The 19664-nt window shown below is 41.2% G+C and overlaps 1 protein-coding gene across 1 annotated transcript in view; it reads right to left on the minus strand.

Moving 5' to 3' along the window:
• Nucleotides 1–467: 467 nt before the first annotated feature.
• Nucleotides 468–19664, minus strand: part of SLC25A36 (solute carrier family 25 member 36) — a 51823-nt gene continuing 32626 nt past the window's right edge. The window contains exons 3-7 of the mRNA XM_075861432.1: nucleotides 18397–18474; nucleotides 15713–15813; nucleotides 7265–7331; nucleotides 4507–4796; nucleotides 468–3264 (exon numbers count right to left, since the gene is read on the minus strand). Of these exons, the coding sequence (XP_075717547.1) occupies nucleotides 3071–3264; nucleotides 4507–4796; nucleotides 7265–7331; nucleotides 15713–15813; nucleotides 18397–18474 (730 nt within the window). The 3' untranslated portion in view covers nucleotides 468–3070. The remainder of the gene's footprint in view (nucleotides 3265–4506; nucleotides 4797–7264; nucleotides 7332–15712; nucleotides 15814–18396; nucleotides 18475–19664) is intronic.

Consider the following 19664-nt stretch of genomic DNA (forward strand, 5'->3'; position numbering starts at 1 on the left):
AGAATGGCTCTCTAAACTGATGCTCAAAAATGTATATAGATTTTCTAAGAACAGAGGATTTAACGGTGTTTGAATTTTGGCAGGATCCCAATACTATCAGGCCACACGGGTACTGGCGCAATCTTTAGATGCGACCAGGTTATGGCTCCGTACAAGCTACGAGTTGTCTATGGGGCCACTGTTGTCTACCTGTATGCCTCCATATAACATGCGGAATCGGAAAGATTATTTTTTTTTTTTTTACGCGCTCCATGTGAAGCAGTATTACTACTAGGGAAGAAACTCAATGCTTCCGTGTACATGACTGCCATATGCCCGGCACCTTATTATTTCTGCACCCCGGAGATTAAAAGGGAAATTGACTATATGTAAGGCGTAGCAGGAATATTCTTATTTCCAAATTTCTCTTGCATCTCAGAGAAGATAGATGGCGGTCCTAACTAGTCAAATCATTAACATGTTAGGAAACAGATACAACAGTTTTCTTTATTAAGAAACTCAAACTTGTTACATTATGAAAAGAGACAAGCAAGAATATTCTGAGAGTCTCATCTGGAATAAAAGCTCTGAAGATGAAGATAATGTTTATAGATCAAGCAGTGCAAACACAATGCAATTTACAGTCTTCAACCACCATGCAATGCCTTTGGAAAGGTTAAAGAGAACCTGTCAGTGACTTTATGCTGCAGATCAGAGTAGTGACAGACAGGCTGATTTTAGCAGTCTCACGGCTTAGTAAATGTAGCACGTTACGGTGCTTGCATTGCACGGAAAGGTAGGTAGTCTGGCACATTTGTGAGCGGCCGCTTACCCCGACAATGATTGACTGCTTTCTCCCTATTACTGTGCATAGGGAGAAAGCGATCAACTATAATCATCGCAGGGGGGGACGGGACGGGAGCTCATGATTACGCCACATTGCTTCCTCAAAGGACAATGCGAGCGCCCAAACGTTCTAAATGTCAGTTCTCTGAAATCACGAAACTCTCTCACATTAGTGACAGGCCGTTAAAATCAGCCTGTCTGTCACTACTATATGCTGCTCTAAAAGATGGCAGCGCAAAGTCACTCACAGGTTCCCTTTAAAGTAGATCATGGCTTTTATTTCTGAACAAAATTTGGGCGTGCCCAACATCGTCCATCTTGAACAGATGTCAAAACCAAGTGTGACATGGATTGAGATTAACCAAAAACCGTGTTCATGGTCGGTCATTCATTTAATAATGGAGTGGCTACATACAGTTGTTACTTCCGTGAAGGTTACCCAAGAACAAGGTGCACAGCACCAATCCTGGGCGCACCGCTACATGCCAGTGGGTACGGGTCTTAATAGAAGGTGGATAAACCTAAACCGCTATAGCAACATCTTCCTAGAAACTGTACAAATGAAAATGATCAAAATCAGACGTGCTTATGTGTTTGTACATTTTTTTGGGTTGTTTGGAGAAAACTTTAGGCCATTTATATATCCAGAATTTAGAAAATCGGTTTGGAACATTTAATAAATATATCTTCATACCCAAGCTTTAGATCATGTTTCAGCAAGGAGTGGTTCTCTAAAGCTCTGTTTACATCTTTGTCGCAGATTCCATTATATGAATAGCACAGCATGCATCAAAATGATGGACACCACGTCAGAATCCGACAGACCCCATTAGAAGTCAATGGGTGTGTCGGGCACCATTCGTGTCCATTGTGCGATGGTTTTAGCATATCATTCATTTTGTTTTTCTGCTCCTATGACAACACGGAATGGACGACACAGGTGTGAACGGGTGTAATGCAGCCACCGATTTGTAGTTCAGGAGCTGGAGGAAAATTGAGGGTCACCTATATTAGGAAATTATTTTACCATAACTCTCAGACAGACTGTAAATTCTGAAGACCGAACTGAACCAGAAAACGGAGTACTGCAAATCATATACACACCATATTAAATATACAACATTTTATATTAAAAGGAAACTTTACAGCTCATCAGGTCAATTTGTTTTTTTAATACAGAAATGTAAAGGGGTGACTAACATTTCAGCCCTAAGTACTCTCAATTTGAACTACTATTACGGAGTGGCTATGTGATTGACAGCGTAAACAGAAATACTAATTTTAACAAGGTATGAAATAATTTAAGCCCCTCTGAACTTAAAGGAGGGGGCTGCAATGCAGTGATAAAATGCAGCAACACATCTTAAGCACCCAAAAATGGCTATTAAAAATCCGAAATACAATATGTGAATGAGGTGCAAATACCATTTTTGACACCCTACACCAGAAGGCGAAGTGGAGAAAAGGCAGCATCACGAGACCTCCTTTAGCATACTTTCACAGTATCAATTATAGATATTCTTTTAGTTTAATAAATGCCAAGAAGAATGTGACCATAGCAGGGGTAAAAACAGTGAATGCTCGAGATGCTGTTTGAAGAATGAGATAAATTGGCCTTGCTTTGGTAATGGGATGGAAGTGCACATGTTGAGCTGATGCACAAACACCAGCAAAAAACAAACAAAAACATTCAAGAATCCCAAAACATCATATCAAAACACGTTGCAGGATACATATTAAATAAGGAATCTCCAGAACTACTAATTCAAGCCCAGTTTGTACATCTCATTTGTTGAAGCAACCGGATATACGGCAGGTAGGTAGGCATGAGATGTGGATGGCGTGTTTTGCGGTGATTACAGTATGCAGAGGGATTAGAAGGCGGTCTTTACATCTGTACACTGTAAACCAGAAGGATATATATGTGTATGCAACTTCAATCTCTTCATCAATGTCAAATTTTGATAAGCCCAATACAAATCGGTTAAAGGGGAAATGGCAATCCTGAAATGAATGTGGTTTTCCCAGCAACACCCTCTGTCCATTAAATTGCACAAGGGGTCAAAGACCACACGTAATGAAGGCGGCATGAGTACTTCCAGCAGCGGCTATAATACACTTCATGATGGTTCCTCTGAGTCTTTGCTTGTTGTCACCATCATTTTTTCAGTAGATGCTATCTGGTCCACTGTCACTCCTTTGGTCTCCCATCTTTTTCACAGACAAAACAATGAACTCGTGGTTGCTATCCATTCAGCAGATAAACGACCACTTCATAGGTACACATCATTATCGCTGTATTCGGAATCTGTCTAACCAGGTGCGTAGTGAGACCACGGTAAAGGGAACCATAACCTTCTTCCTTCACAACTAATGACAGTGTCTGGAAGAAAGACCTGTATTTTGTCCCCTCCTCACGTAGCCTCGTCCGCACGACCTCTGCACAAAATTAAAGAAAAGGAAAATTAAGACATATACAAAAATTAATGAAGATGATCAACAGAACTGTAACAGTTTGGATATGTTTGGCGTGCTCAAATGTATTGTGAATACAGCCTTGCATAGGGCCCCATTTACCCGGCATATATCATAGGGTGCGCGGCCACCTCTCCATTCATTCAGGACAGAGTCAGATTATCCCCGTACTGGAAATAGGTGCGGGTTAGTACCCACACCTATCAGACATATATGGTGAATCCTGTGGACATGCCAAAATTGTCTCAGTTGGGAATACCGCTATAACTAGGATTATACAGGGGATTTAGAGCTCTGTATCAGAAAAACATAATAAATAAGCACAGTATCATTTAGATTAATAGGACAGTAAAAATAGTATATATTTTGAATGACTGTAATCGCACATGTAGTTTTTTTTTTTTTTAGCCAAACACAATAGTGAATACAAGAGAGAGGAGACATATCAGTCTTTCCTAAATACTTTTCTTTTTTTGGGGGATCCATTCCGGTGTTTGGCTAAAAGAACAAAACTGCATGTATGATTCCAACCTTACGATCAGGTCTCCTTGCCCCTTTTTCTGCCCTTGAGACCCAAATGGCAATGAATGAAGCGGAAGACCTAAGTAAAGTCTGGTTGCTAGAACCATTCTTCCTGACAACCCAATATAAAAGGCTGTAGCTGTTAGGCAGTATATCCCTAGAAACTAGCTCCATAGGATAGGCCATCAATATCAGATTGGTGGGGACAGGACTCCTGACACCCCTGCTGATAAGCTGACTAAAGGGGATGTGGCACTCCAGCGCGCTTTATTAATTGGTCAGGTTCTTCGTCCCAACAGACTTTTCACCCAGTCGCCGGTCATAATGAGTTTAATGTCTTTATTTATTTTTGGTATTATGCATGTCTGATGTACAACCTGGACAATATAAATGAGCACCAATAAAGGGGTTTCATTTTTGTATCTGAATCTTTATACATGTTTGTAATATAATACACAAAAGTACCGCCAGACAACTGAATGGTCAAATACAACAGACACATCTCACGTCTAAGCTCGGCTTCCACAAAGTGCATTCAAAACCAAAAAGGTTTTTCTACTCGGAACATGGGACAAAATGTGAACATAAAACCAAAGATGGCCACAGAGAAGCAGTGTTCAGCCAGACAAGGGATCGTACTGAAGTCCAGACTGCTAGTGTAGGACAATGTGTAAGTTTGCTCACCGTGAGGGTATGCTATTGAGGTGGCACATGTCTTGGAAGTTGCAGCTGCCAACATGAGTCCAACAAAGTCTGAAGCTTCTTTCACAGACTCCTCATCATCATCGATGGTTGATGCAATCTTATGTTCCAGCAATTTGCGTTTAATACTTTCGTAAATAACAAAGTGGATAACAGTTTCAGAGATGCCGGCATACGAGGCAGACATGCCCCTGTAAAAACCCTTCAGGCCATCTGCCCTGTACACTTTGCGGATACATTCCCAAGCACTCATCCGTCTTTCACCTCGGTTTCTAGAAACATGAAAGGTAATATGCAGTTTAATAAAACAATGAATGGTGACATTTTGGATTACAAGTTCAGCTAGCAGCTGTTTCAACCAAAAAAAATATCAAATACAATGAAGGTACTTTGTATATCTGCATTAAAAGGGCTTGTTTCATAAAAACAACCACTGTTCATTGGTCCTATTAGGGTATATGGATATCACAGATGGGGTCCCTTATTTGGGACCCTTCTCTATGAGCATGAGTCAAGAACCACTGAGTAAGAGCAGCTCCCGCTCTGGTGGCCCCAGGCCATCCACGTATAACACAGTCGACCATTTACTTCCCCGCTGCAGGATAAAAGTATGGCCAAATTAAACTTCCCCGAGGGATTGCCATCGGTTCCAGGGGCCAGAGAAGAGTTCTCCTTCATGGGTCAACCCCTTCAAGAAAAACTTTTTTTGTTAGTCATATTGTACCAAAGGGCTGCCAGTAAAAGCTGCTGCTATACAGGTGGATCCCATCAGCAAAGCATTGTACTTCTTCCGGCCTGAAGCACCAGTGTTTAAAACAGGCTTGCGACCCACGATGCTGTTCTGCACGGCCAACCATAGGGACACAGATATGCTTGTCTGTGTTCCAATAGTTCAGAAAGACACAGCTGTCAAGACATCACATCCTGTGCAGTCTTTATACACCTATATCTGTTCTCCCTTCCCTGCACTGATCATAGATATGTGCGCAGGTCTTTATAAATACAAGTTAGCACCCTTTAGTGGCTGCTCACATGTATTTTCAATGTTAAAGCAAGGACAGGTAAGTACTAATAGTGAACTGTGTGGCTAGTAGTAATGGGGTGCACTGCATGGATGGCACTTATGAGGGGGCACTGCGTGGCTAGCTCTGTTATAGAGGGCACTGTGGGGCTGTATGCATTCTATTTTAAGCAATCCAGGCATAACTGTTGCTTCTTTATGCCTAGTACAGGCCTGAAGGGCACTGCACGAATGTTATTCTCGATTTGGTGCTCTTTGAATCCCTCAGACCCTGAACTAGTCACGAAAGTCCGCATCAGTTTTACCCAGAGAGGTCTTTTAAAATCTGAAACATTTATGGCAGAGGATATGCCATAAATGTCTGATAGGTGGGGTTCCATTTCTGTAACGCATATAAAAATCGGGAGAGTGGAGTACCCCGACTCCCTATGAGCACTCCAGAGAGGGGGAGAGGAGGTGTAAAGGTGTCTATGCAAAGGTGCAACTCTCTAACATAGCTGAGCGTTTCACAACTCCCAAAAATGGTTTCTCCAACGCTCTGTACTTTGGTCAAGGTTGAGGGAAGGATGAATGGAGCAGTCTCCATGTCCCAGCTGCTGAAAAACATCCCCACAGCATGCTGCCACCACATGCTTCTACCACCATGCTTCACTGTAGGGATGTATTGGGCAGGTGATGAGCAGTGCCTGGTTTCATCCACACATGACGCTTAGAATAGAGGCCAAAACGTTTAATCTGATTCTGAGAGTCCTTTAGGTGCTTTTTTGCAAACTCCAGGCGGGCTTTCATGTGTCTTTTATTGAGGAGAGGCTTCTTTCTGGCCACTCTGCCATAAAGCCCAGATTGGTGGAGTGCTGCAGTGATGGTTGACCTTCTGGCAGTTTCTCCCATCTGCATACAGGATCTTTGGTAGTCAGCCACAGTGACCATTGGGTTCTTGGTCACCTCTCTTACCAAGGCCCTTCTCCCCCGATTAATTTGGTGGGTCGGCCAGCTCTAGGAAGAGTCCTGGTTGTTCCAAACTTCTTATGGAGGCCACTGTGCTCTTGGGAAGTTTCAGTGAAGCAGAATGTTTTTGTACCCTTCTCCAGATCTGTGCCTCCACACAATCTTGTCTCTGAGCTCTACGGGCAGTTCTTTCCTCCTCATGGCTTGCTTTTTGCTCTGAGACCTCATATAGACAGGAGTGCGTTTTTCCCAATCAAATTAATTTACCACAGGTGGACCCCAATCAAGGTGTAAAAACATTTCAAAGATCTAGGGAAATGGGAGGCCCTCAGAGCTACATTTCAAGTGTCATAACAAATGGTCAGAATCTTTAGGTCAATGCGAAATTTGAGTTTTTCGTTTATAATAAATGTTCAAAAAATTTCTAAAATTGTGTTTTCACTTTGTCATTATGGGGTATTGAGTGCAGAATGATTGGGGGGGGGGGGGGGGATTAACATTTTATTTTAGCACAAGGCCTAAACATAAGAAAATGCATTCGGAAAGTCTTCAGACCCTTTCACTATTTTCACATTGTATGTTTTTCGAGTCAAGCAAATATAAGGGCATGTCATTTCCTTAACCTCATGCAATTTCTGTTTCCATGGAAATTGGACACAGCCCCAAACACAGATAAAGATTTAATTCAAGCATCCACCGTGTGTTCCAGAGATACAGAGGGTACAACACATATCTACTAAGTGACATTTGTAGCCAAGCAACTCATCTTACCTTGCATCCAGCTGTAGCCGTGTTTTTACTAGCCAGATGGGATTGGTGGCTGTGATTGCAGTAAAGCCTAAATCAATGACACTGAATTATTATTTCATATCAAACCAAAGATAACCAGTCAGCGATTACAACATGCATTAATGACGTAAGAGAAAATCTACAGAGCTTCAGAGGAAAAGGATCATCTAGGTTTAAAGCTAGGGAATGCATAGTTCTCAATATTACAATAAAGCTACTTCTAATCCCCCTATTAAGGACCCACCACCCCGTAAAAGAACCCAAACTACTATGTATTATTGTTAGCCAACTAAGATTAATTATTAATATTGTGACAAAGTTGAAACAATACTTTACAATTGTACACAATTCCGGCCATGAAAAGTTTGCTTCAGCTAATCTAAGTCTAAGTTATTTGAAGAACTTCAAGGGCAATATATAAAATTAAGAAAAAAAAAAAGTTATCTTTACCTAGGCCCAAGATATCTTATGTTAACGATCCCTAATAATATAAGAGACTTTCACCTTCTGGTCCCTGTGCCAACACTTCTAGTCCTCACTCCTGCCGGGCAGTGCTGGCATCAGCATAACGCAGCCTGGTGGGAGCAGAGGATTGGAGGTGCTGTCACAGTGACCCAGAGAGTGGCTTCACACACACAACATTGAATCTTCAAAGTGAGACTTCTCAGGACCCAGGTGAAGGATTAAATCCATAACACTTGTGAAAATGCTCCAAAATGGCTATTATATTGCCCTTATATTACAGTTCTTGGAGAGTACGATACCAGAAAAAGGGGTTTAGAAGTACTAAAAGGTATTAAACGGTTAAAGGATACCATAGCAGCTGAGGCTTTAGTAAAGTGTTAACTAAACCAGATATTTTGAGTAGATCTACCTATTAAAAGATAAGGTGGTGGACAGTTAAAGAAATCTCCCCTTTACCCATCTAGCAATCCCCCCTCTAAGAGCTCCCGCTGCCCCATTGTCTAGCACACGTACTCGGTGTCTCCAGTACAGCGTTAAGAAAGGTTAAACAGAATAAAATGACTTGTACGTGGTTATTTTTTAAAGATGTGGCAATAACAATGCAATATCCAGATCTATAAAGAAAAGTGCTTTTCATGCAGTGACGGAGAGAGAAAGAGAGACCATGGTGTGATCATACATCCGGACATATTCGCCATTCATACGTCAAAACACTCAGACAAGCTGCAAACCAGATGATTTGGCCCATGAGGATGTTCTACCCATTACCTGACATATTTTAATCTATAAGGCGGAAAGGAGAGGAGCACCAACATATATGCAGTGCAGTCTGGACAGATCTTATATGTGGCTCTATACAGCTAAAAGACGGCATAATATATTAGAGAACAATATTTTTCATTAAAAAAAATAATAAAATATGTGGAGATGCTCACAAGGACTCCCTGCAAGAAATCTAAATCTACATTGTATAATGGCATCGCTCTCTGTTCCCTACTTTCCTAATAATCTGGTTGCATAAGGGTCAGTTTTCAATGGAGTTCTGGTGTCATTTTCATGAGTAAGTAAGACGGGAAAAAGTGTGCTAAGCAATTTAAAAAGGGTATAAGGGTGAATGGAATGGGCCAGTGAATTAAAGGGGTTTTCCCATGAGACACATTTATGACATATCCACAGGATATGTCATAAATGTCAGATAGGTGGGACCCGCATCTATCTCTAGAACAGGGCCCCCTAAACCCCCGTTCTGTCGCTCAGGGTTGTGGCAGAAGCAGGTGAATTCCAACCATGAATTAGGAAACTGCGTAACGTAAATCCCATAGAATGGAAGGGTAGTTATAGAAACAGCGTAACTCAAATTCTACGCGGCTTCGGTAACTGCCCTTTGCTACTATGGGTGTTACTGAAACAGCGTAGCTCCCGAGCTACGCTGTTTTTGTAACTCCCGACCATATAGGTCAGGAAGTGGCCGGGGAGGCATAGGGAGCAGAAAAAAAAAAAAAAAAAAGAAGGTATAACCGGGTTTAGGGGGCCCCGTTCTAGAGATAGGTGTGGGACCCGCATCCATCTGACATTTATGACATCCTGTGGATATGTCATAAACGTCTCATGGCAAAACCCCTTTAAAAGGGCGACTGTCCGGAGACATCAGTCATCTATAAAGGGTGGATTCACACGCTGCAGATTTTGTTGTAGAAGTTTCTGCTACTGAAAATCAGTTCCATTCATCTGAGCAGAGCCGTTTCTGCAGCAAGCATAAAAACTGCACCAAAATTTGCAGCGGGTCTAACAGTGTGTCAAATCCAGCAATCGAGAAACCCCCAAAAGTTCATGTTTTCAGGATTTCCTGAGAATTGCCACAGATATTTTTCGATGGAATATCCTGAAATCATGAGCTGGTCATGGTACTTGAGTGGAGTTAAGAAACACTGGTGTATAACACTCGGCAGAGGAATGCGGACTGCGGCTCTCCTCCTCAAGAGCTTCTTACACGTTCGTTTTATTTGAAATTGCAGAATCAGCTGACAGCACCCTTGAACTGCAACGGGGAGAAGTGGGCAGTACAGGGCATCCAATGTTCTAACTGCTCATAGACATCTTACAGATGCCTGTATGGGAGTTCCGTTATTGGATGGTTGGCTTCCCCTCTCACAAAAAAAAAATAAATACAAATTTGGTTAACGTACTTCCTTCAAAATTGGCCCCAGTTTGCGAGATACTGAAATTAGTTTGTGAGCCTCGTTAGAGACAGGAGTTTATGTAAATAATAATCTCTTTATAGAACTGCAAAAAGGTTGGCGTAATATAAGCAACAGAAATAAAGAACTAATTTAGTAATTGTAACATTATTTCCCAATATTATTATTTATATACACAAATGATATACTTATAGATTGACAAGTCTGATTAATTAACAGACCACAGGTCAGAAATCCTACAGTATTATCAAGATCGTAATTTACTTATGTAAAATACCTTAGAGTAAATTTATTCCAGTGGCTGAATGATGCCCATAATAAACACATTTATGAGATTAGTACACAGCGGGCCCTCATTATGTTGGTTTTACTTCGCTGTCCAAGCTTAATCGTGGTCAGAAAGTTACACAATAACTTTGTCCTGCAATGCTGGGACAAGATAATACATTTGTGATTTTGGCCCAGTTTCCAGTGGGACTGTGCCCAAAACACACAATTACTATCTTCATAATATCCCAAATCGGAAAGCCGAATAAAAATGCCTCTGTGCCTGATAGTCTGTAAATATAACGCTGGCCAACATGAAGTTGTAATGACCAGTTTAACATAGAAATCACAAACCGATATGTAGATCTTTCAATGCATAGATATATCGGGCTCTTTAAAAAGGGACATAGTGTTTTAGTCTACATGATCTAAATTTGCTATTTAATTTCAGGCTGTAGGGCACTTAAATTTGATAATAGACTGAAAACCCAAAACTCTGTCTGCCCCCAACAACCTGCTAAAAGGAAAACATTTTTTAAATCTGCAGGACAGTAAACCACCACACAAGCACCATTTCATCTAGTGAGGTGGTCGCCGGATCCAGGCGGAGAATGACTGGACAGGTGGCCGCGGGCATGTGCATGGCTCTATCGCTTAATTCCTATAAGAGTTACGGAAACAGTCGAGAAAGCTAGAGGCGGTAGCGGCCTCCCCAGGTGGGGCGGGAGTTGAGTGACCCCCATTCTGGAGATAGGTGAGGGTTCCAGACTTGGGACCCACATCTATCAGACACTTATAGCACATCCCGTAGATATGCCATAAATGTCTATGGTGGAAAGAACTCTTTAAAAAGGAAAAAGTTATGACATAGTATCAGTTAAAGCCCATCTCCACTTGCTAAACAATATCCACAGAAGCCTCCCTCTTTTTATGCCATGTTCACCCTAGCCACATGTGTATCAGCGGCAGATCCGAGGGTCAGCCTTAGATTTCTGCCGAGGATTCTCCTGCGTCGTACTCGGTCATCTGAACAAGGCCTAAACCGGGTTGTCTAATTTGGACAACCCCTTTCCATTTAACTGCCACGATCAGCTCATGTCAGGAGACCATTTGTGTAAGCGGGGGGGGGGGGGGGTGTCCAGAGTGAATAACCCGCTGGTGTAAGTCCAATAAACTGTACTCTTACGGTCACAGATGTTAAAGAATTAAAAATGGATCTACAGCCTGTATACTGGAAGCAACATTTTGAAGTACACATCTTTACATGGGCACAAAACATAAGGCTTGTTAAATTAGTGAATGGTTTAAAACAGAAAAACATATCTAAGAAATTCATGTCAGTGTAATACAATTATGAATAGGACACTGGCATGAAAAAAAAAAATATTCAATACGACTTTCTAGAGGAACACACTCTATACAATACTATGTGTTAATGAATATGCACCACGAACAAACACACACATTCTCACACAACTACACATTACAACTTAGTCTAAGTTCATACATAAATCAAATTATTTTTTTTTAGCTGTATTTCCTAACATTTCTCAGTGCTCTTTGTTCCCCATATAAAAAAGGCAATTACAATTCCAATGTGCGGTTCTTACGCTTTTGGCTGCAGAGAGAAGCTGGGTCAAGTACTCACGAGGGTTAACTTAGTCCATATTTCCGCAGGACGAGACCTGCAGGAGGCGAGCATGAGATGACACAATCTCGCGCCTTTCACAGTGGAAATGTACAGTAAATGCCTAAAATAGACACAGGCTTTTCTGTATCGCAACAACAAGCAGTGGCCCACAACATTGCGTACCAATGAAACCCACGGTAAGGATTTCACAAAATAAAATTTAAAGAGTTACAGAAGGGAAAAAAACAAATTACTGCAAAGAGGAAAAAGATTTAAAAAAAAGAGACCAAAAAAAAAACAAAAAAAAAAAAAAAAACATATATAGATTGATAAAACAAGGAGGAAACTATAAAAAGAAAACCAGAACAGAAAACGTATACAGACAAACAAACATGAAGGAAATTGTTCAGGGGAGGATCAATAAGAATTTCGGTATCACATCAGTTTGACATTTTGCATGAATTGTACATATTATTGAACGTAAAACATATTTCAGTCACGACTTTAATATTTATGTGGGAAAATTCCCTTAAATTTTGCTACAATATATTATTTTCTCTAATCATGTAAAATACTTACCCCTTAAAGGGTTTGGATAGGACTAAACAAAGAATACCACATCAATTTGTGCTTGGTACGGGTTCACCTCCCACCGAGCACAGCAACAAAGGGGGCCACTGTGTCTGGTACTTCAGCTCATCACTATTCAAGTGAATGAGCCAGAGCGGCCACTTCGCTATAATACAAGACACAGCCTATGGAATACAGCCGCACAACGTTGTTCTTGTGATAGTGCAAGGGATCAATGTTTAGTCCTACACAACCCCTTTAACATAAGTAATACTCCGTTTACAGTAATATGACATTTTAGGCAGATCCAGACACATTTAGTGGACATGCCAACAAATATCTCATGTTTTTGGCCACACGAGTGGCTTTACTTTGTGGTCTGTATGAAAAATGAAAGTAGAAGATAATTTGTCTCATGTAATATCTCAGCAAGACTAAACCTACAGTTTAAAGAGAGTTGGGACAATATTCAGTTTAACGAAAAATAAAAGGAAATATTGAGTGTGAGGACTATGTTATCACCGGGGTGCTCGTATAAATGGACAAGTTAATATAACAAAATGTGAGAAATGAGGTTGGGGATAAAATGCATAATAGGCTAAAGAAGATACGCGTGTGCAAACATTAGCGATTGGTAAATAGTAGAGCAATATCTTATGACGATGGATTATACAGACCAGCAAATGGTCAGGTCACGGATGTACGACTGTAGCTAGTGAAGCTGTTAAATGGACTTGGACTTCTATGAAGAAGGTCACTTGCGTTACCTATGACAATCAGTTGGAGTCTCACTTTATGGCCACTTTCAGTCATGTCATATGTTGTGTCAGGACGGATCCTGTCAGAACAAAGCAGAAAGTCCTTACCAAAAACAAGAAACGCTCTACTTTGTTCTGAAAGGATTTGATCTCATTCTTGCCATAAAGTATATGGATCCCATTTGGAGCAGTATCTGAAAGTTAAGGATCTGTGAGGATTAGGGTATGTGCACACGTAGTGACCAAAAACGTCCGAAAATCCAGAGCTGTTTTCAAGGGAAAACAGACCCTGCTTTTCAGACGTTTTTTGACCAACTCGCATTTTTCGCTGCGTTTTTGGAGCTGTTTTCATTGGAGTCTATGAGAAAACAGCTCCAAAAACGTCCAAAGAAGTGTCCTGCACTTCTTTTGACGAGGCTGTATTTTTACGCGTCGTCGTTTGACAGCTGTCAAACGACGACGCGTAAATAACAGGTCGTCTGCACAGTACGTCGGCAAACCCATTCAAATGAATGGGCAGATGTTTGCCGACGTATTGTAGCCCTATTTTCAGACGTAAAACGAGGCATAATACGCCCCGTTTACGTCTGAAAATAGGTCGTGTGAACCCAGCCTTAAAGAGGCTCTGTCACCAGATTTTGCAACCCCTATCTGCTATTGCAGCAGATAGGCGCTGGAATGTAGATTACAGTAACGTTTTTATTTTTAAAAAACGAGCATTTTTGGCCAAGTTATGACCATTTTTGTATTTATGCAAATGAGGCTTGCAAAAGTACAACTGGGCGTGTTTACAGTAAAAGTACAACTGGGCGTGTATTATGTGCGTACATCGGGGCGTGTTTACTACTTTTACTAGCTGGGCGTTGTGTATAGAAGTATCATCCACTTCTCTTCACAACGCCCAGCTTCTGGCAGTGCAGACACACAGCGTGTTCTCGAGAGATCACGCTGTGACGTCACTCACAGGTCCTGCATCGTGTCAGACGAGCGAGGACACATCGGCACCAGAGGCTACAGATGATTCTGCAGCAGCATCGGCGTTTGCAGGTAAATCGATGTAGCTACTTACCTGCAAACGCTGATGCTGCTGCAGAATCAACTGTAGCCTCTGGTGCCGACACGATGCAGGACCTGTGAGTGACGTCACAGATCTGCACTGCCAGAAGCTGGGCGTTCTGAAGAGAAGAGGATGTTACTTCTATACACAACGCCCAGATAGTAAAAGTAGTAAACACGCCCCGATGTACGCACATAATACACGCCCAGTTGTACTTTTACTTTTCAACACGCCCAGTTGTACTTTTGCAAGCCTCATTTGCATAAATACGAAAATGGTCATAACTTGGCCAAAAATGCTTGTTTTTTTAAAAATAAAAACGTTACTGTAATCTACATTGCAGCGCCGATCTGCTGCAATAGCAGATAGGGGTTGCAAAATCTGGTGACAGAGCCTCTTTAAAGAAAAAATTCTGACTGGTTTTACACCATCAATAGAGATGAGTGACCGTCCGGGGTGTTTGTTAATATGGGAGTATTAGGGTCATATGTTCGGAGTGGTTAAGCATTTAGTGCACATCTATTACAAGGATTGGTTTCTGATGTAACATTACACAAAGTGAACCAGAATATCCACACAATTTTCTTGGGTTATAATATATTTATTTTTAAAGTTGTCGTCCAGTTGCGAGCTTAAAATTATATTGCTTGCCTGCTAGATTTTTCTTCATATGCCTGCTCAGGTGTTTTTAGCTTTGCTCCATTAGGGCAAAGCTATGATCAGTGACTTTATTTAAGGGTGTTTTCACATCAGCGTTGGACTTCCGTTCATCGGTCGACTACGCTATTGTTTCCGTGAAAAAACCTGAAAACTTTACGGAACAGAAACAAACGGAAATCAACTGCAATGGAAGAATTACCATCGAAATCAATGGTAATGCAAACGGAAGCTATGGTTTTCATTCATCGGTTCCCCCGACGGAAAGGTTTAACAGAACCGATGAACGGAAGCCCAATACTAATGTGAACAGGCCCTAAGCTGCATTATCTATTAGGAATCTAAGTGGATCTTAAATCCACCTCATGTCTGATCATGACTTACAGCGCTTCTATTGCGGCACATTTTCGGTTATATTGGAGGAATGACAACTTCACAGTATTGGAATGACATTTTATTAGTATTTGGTTTTCTTCCTACCTTTATATAAAACTATAATCTATTTAGCTAGCTGGTAAACCTAAGGAACATATCAGCAGTGACAACATTAAAAGGGATGTTCCAGACCACTACTAGGCGCAAAAGGTAATGTAGAAGATCTAAAAATAAGCAGCAGTGACAGTAAAGAGACAGCTTTATAGAAAAGGAAACAATCAGCAGTCTGTACAAAAATACATAGATATCTCCTTGGGAAGCTACTGAGCAATAAGTAAACTATTAACATCATGTTGGTCCACATAGCCAGAGACTTAAATATTTTCTACTATGGCTAGCAGTATCTAAGCCTATACCCACTGACATCCGTCATTCACAACGGAGAATACATACCTGCTGCCCCCGCAGAGACCATGTGCACCTGTGTGGAATCGGCCACAAAAACATGGTTCAGCCTTTCTTTGCAGCTGGAATAAGCTGCAAAATAGATGGCCCTGCAGAAAGAAAGTATAGTGCCAGGTCACAGGTGTGGTAGAGAACGGAATGCAAACAGAATATATAACGAAAGGCCTTCTAGGTCTGCTCTCCTGGATCCAATTAGGTTTTTAGCTTACAAAATGCAGGTAAAGTCTGCAGCAAGTCTGAACTGTGGCGACCTAGCCTAAAGCAAAGCTTACTCGGCTATCAGCGACATCCCAGAAAAAGCTTATTAATTACTACGGATTCCTTCATCGTTTTCAATCCTGAATGGGCGATATACACAGAATCCAAATTTCTCTGCCAGATTTTTGTTATTATGCAAGAGCCATATACAGATTAAGTCTTTAACCAAAGTTGGATAAAAACAAAAAAGAAAGTATTTAAGAGTAGAGGTAAATGACCGCTTTCGCTTTGTAGATGTAGTCAAAATGGAGAAGACATCTACCTTATTAATAAGATTATTATACGGCTAGCCAGCTAATTCCAGATCAGCCTCGGAGTACATTGTACACTGTTTTTTCTAAAAAGGATGAATTAGCGCACATTGGCACGGTTCGGTGTCAACTTTATTATTAGATAAACAAACTAGGTATATTTTGCTCTGACAGGTCTCTGTGGGAAACGAAATGGTTTCAAATATACCTGTACTTTGTGGAATATGTTTTTTGGTTTCTGCCTTGTATGTGACTACTGCTTCTAAATATGCGAATGTGGCTCTAATAGCCAAATAGGAGGGAACTCGTTCTTTTCACTCTGGGCGGTGTAATGTTTTTTGTATGACGCTGTCCAATCAGCTTACAGCTTCTCCCCCCTCCCTGCCCAGCAACAAAGTATGATCTTATAATATACAGCTTCCATTCACGACTGGGTATTCAACTGGCGATATCTCCGGTTGTGTCACAAGTAAAACGCGATCCTGGTGTCATATGAAAGATTAGAATCTCATCTTTCATATGCCACCAGAACCGGTGTTCTAGGTGGTCTACAACCTGAGATATGGCTGTTTGAAGTGATGCCCCTTCCCTCCAGCCTCAGTCTCTCACACTGTGTGAAGCAGCTTCATGCTGATAGGACAGCGTCAGAGGCTGAGAGGTAGCTCCATCTCAGGGGAATCGCTGGTGTTGACACTTGTCAAGTATGGGCACGTTTAAATATTTAGAAATAAGCTCATAAATTTTAAAATAATAAAAAAAAGTTTTGGGACACAATTTTTCACCAGCATTATCAGTGTGACAGCGCCTATTATATTAGCTAGGAGATAGGGCATTACTAAACTAGTGACAGAGCCTCTCTAATTACAGATTAAGGCGACATCCACAGGACCGAAATGCTGCAGAATGAGGAAGTTCAACAGTATGTGCAGCCACAAGAATTAATGTATAAAACACAGAATGGTGTACAAAAATATAAAGAAAAAAAAAACCTGAAAACACATACCTAACCTTACAGCTCCGCCCGTCGGTCTGTACTTCCTACTGCAGCAAATAATTTTTCCTCTCCTTAAATATTTGTACGCCATTCTAAACTGTTAGATGAAAAAAAAAATTGTGGCTGTACAACCCCTTCAAAGTCCGCAATCAGATCCCAAAGTTGCGGATTTTGATATGGATTAACGGAGGTAAAATTAACCCGCAGAAATTGTAAAAAATAAATAGAAGACAGTGCTCTTACCAATCCTCCAGGCACTCCCGTGCGAACACTTCCCTGGTTCCCTGACAATCTGTTTACCGGCCTCCAGCGATGATATGTCATCTCGATAGGCGACCACTACAGTCAATCACAGGCTGCAGAGGTCACATGTGTCATGTCATCACTGGTGCCAGGTGAACAGAGTCTGGCTGAGGCCCATGGAAGAGAGTGACCAGGGGATTGGTAAGGTGTGCATTCTTTTCTCCGCAAAATGGAAATCCGCACAATTTGGTGCGGATTTGACTCAGAATTAGATGCAGTAAATCCGATCTGGGTAGACCTGGCCTTTTAGAACACACTAGCTTAATTTTTTTTAGGATATCGTATAGATGCACTTTTTTGAAAGGAGCCTGTCTCCATGTTGAAATTTGGTCTCTGGCAACTGATCTTGAGGACGGTCTGCAGGGTATACATACCTAAACTCATTAACTTGTTTGACTACATGAACTCAGTATGTGTTTATGTAAAATATACTAACATTTATTAAAGGTTGTTATTTATACCGCTCTGCTGTGTCTATAAAAATACCTGCCAGGCATAAGAGGGTCCTTGGAAAAGGTTGGCATCAGTGTCAATACATACAGTAGTTAGTGTTCATACTTCAGGTATAAACCATGTTCAGCTTTCGATACGTACAGAGATTTACTATTTCACGAGCTAGGTATATTCCTGTAGCGGTCTAGGTTTGCAAGGAGATTATTCTTGTGTAAATTCTTTCGCTATATTTAGACAAAGGTATTTAGAGCAAAGTTCTGTTAGGGAGGTCAGAGCTGCGCGGTCTTCTGCCATCAGGGCCATTGTGCTCAATAGAACACAGAATACGATTTTGGTGGATCAAACAAAAACATAATTTTTACATCCATGGCGTACAATATTGTAGAATAGGACCCTTAATGAGATGACAATACCTGGATGGAGCCACTCCTACTAAGTTAGGGCCCAGACCTCTGAACAGGGAACGAGGACCCTCCTTCTGCAGAATAATCCTGCAAATCAAAAAGAGACAGTGAACAGACAAACTTTTGCAGATCCATATTTCCGTGCTAAAACAAAAAGACGAAAGTGCCATATTTCCTCAATAACGTATGTAGTAATGTAAATAAGGCCTTATAGTCAGTAATTATTTTTTACTGTTATAAAAGGTGCGGTTTGTTTTATTTTTTACCGTTAAAACTTGATACAAAAATGACGCAGGCTCCTTTTTTCTGTCCTGTTAGAGAACAGGATCCAGCCTGTACAATAGAAGTGAATGCAAACAGGAGAGGCATCCATTTTAGAGGTACCTGGTCTACAAATCCTAAAGAGCAGTACCGTTTAACAGGATGAAAAAAACGTGGTGTGAACCTAGTCTTAGAAAGAGTAACAGGTCTTTATTTTTTCCTTGCATAAACCTGATTATTCCATAAATGTCATCTGTAGCCACCAACTCAATAAAGGGGCTACAAATCACGATATAAAACAAACCCATATACCACAGTTCTCCCATTACAGAGACGTGGAGCACTGTGGCATACGAGAAGTCTTCTGTTCTATAGGATTGGTCATAGCATTCTGGAAATGTGTCTGATCATTAAGCGGAGGTAGGCAACGCACCCTATGAAGTGGATTTCACCTGGGCCTCGGGCCGCCCAACAGACACCAAAACCTCCAGGTGGGCATCATTGCTTTAAAACAGATTTAAATGTGCCTCCACCTATGATCTCCTGCCTGACCTTGGGCGTGCACAGGTCTTACTAATTAGAATTGGACCCGTGCACTTCACTCTATGGGCATGGTAAAGTTGCAATGGCAACTGTACCACCCAGCGGGCAGGGGCATCTCTCTACGTCGGATATCAGGCCGGCCAGGTCACCAGTGGAGATATAGTTTATGCAATACGACTGCTTACACGGTGAGGATTTTTAGCTATTTTTGCCCCCTTCTAAAATCGAACATATCCCTGGAACAACTCCTCTGTCACAAAAAGCAATAGTCAAATCCACTTGATTACTTAACAGTTGAATAAGTGTAGACAGAGGTTAGAACATCATTGTGTGCTTACATTAGGTAAATATTGACATCTGATTTTGGTGGAATTCGTGTTTAGATAGCGTCGCAAAGAAAAAAAAACACTAACACAGACTATGTAGTGTCCTTCACTGCAGATGGCCTATCCTGGCACATCCCCTTAGCAAGC

Source organism: Rhinoderma darwinii, chromosome 4, assembly GCF_050947455.1.
Source record: "Rhinoderma darwinii isolate aRhiDar2 chromosome 4, aRhiDar2.hap1, whole genome shotgun sequence".
NCBI classification, from domain to species: domain Eukaryota; kingdom Metazoa; phylum Chordata; class Amphibia; order Anura; family Rhinodermatidae; genus Rhinoderma; species Rhinoderma darwinii.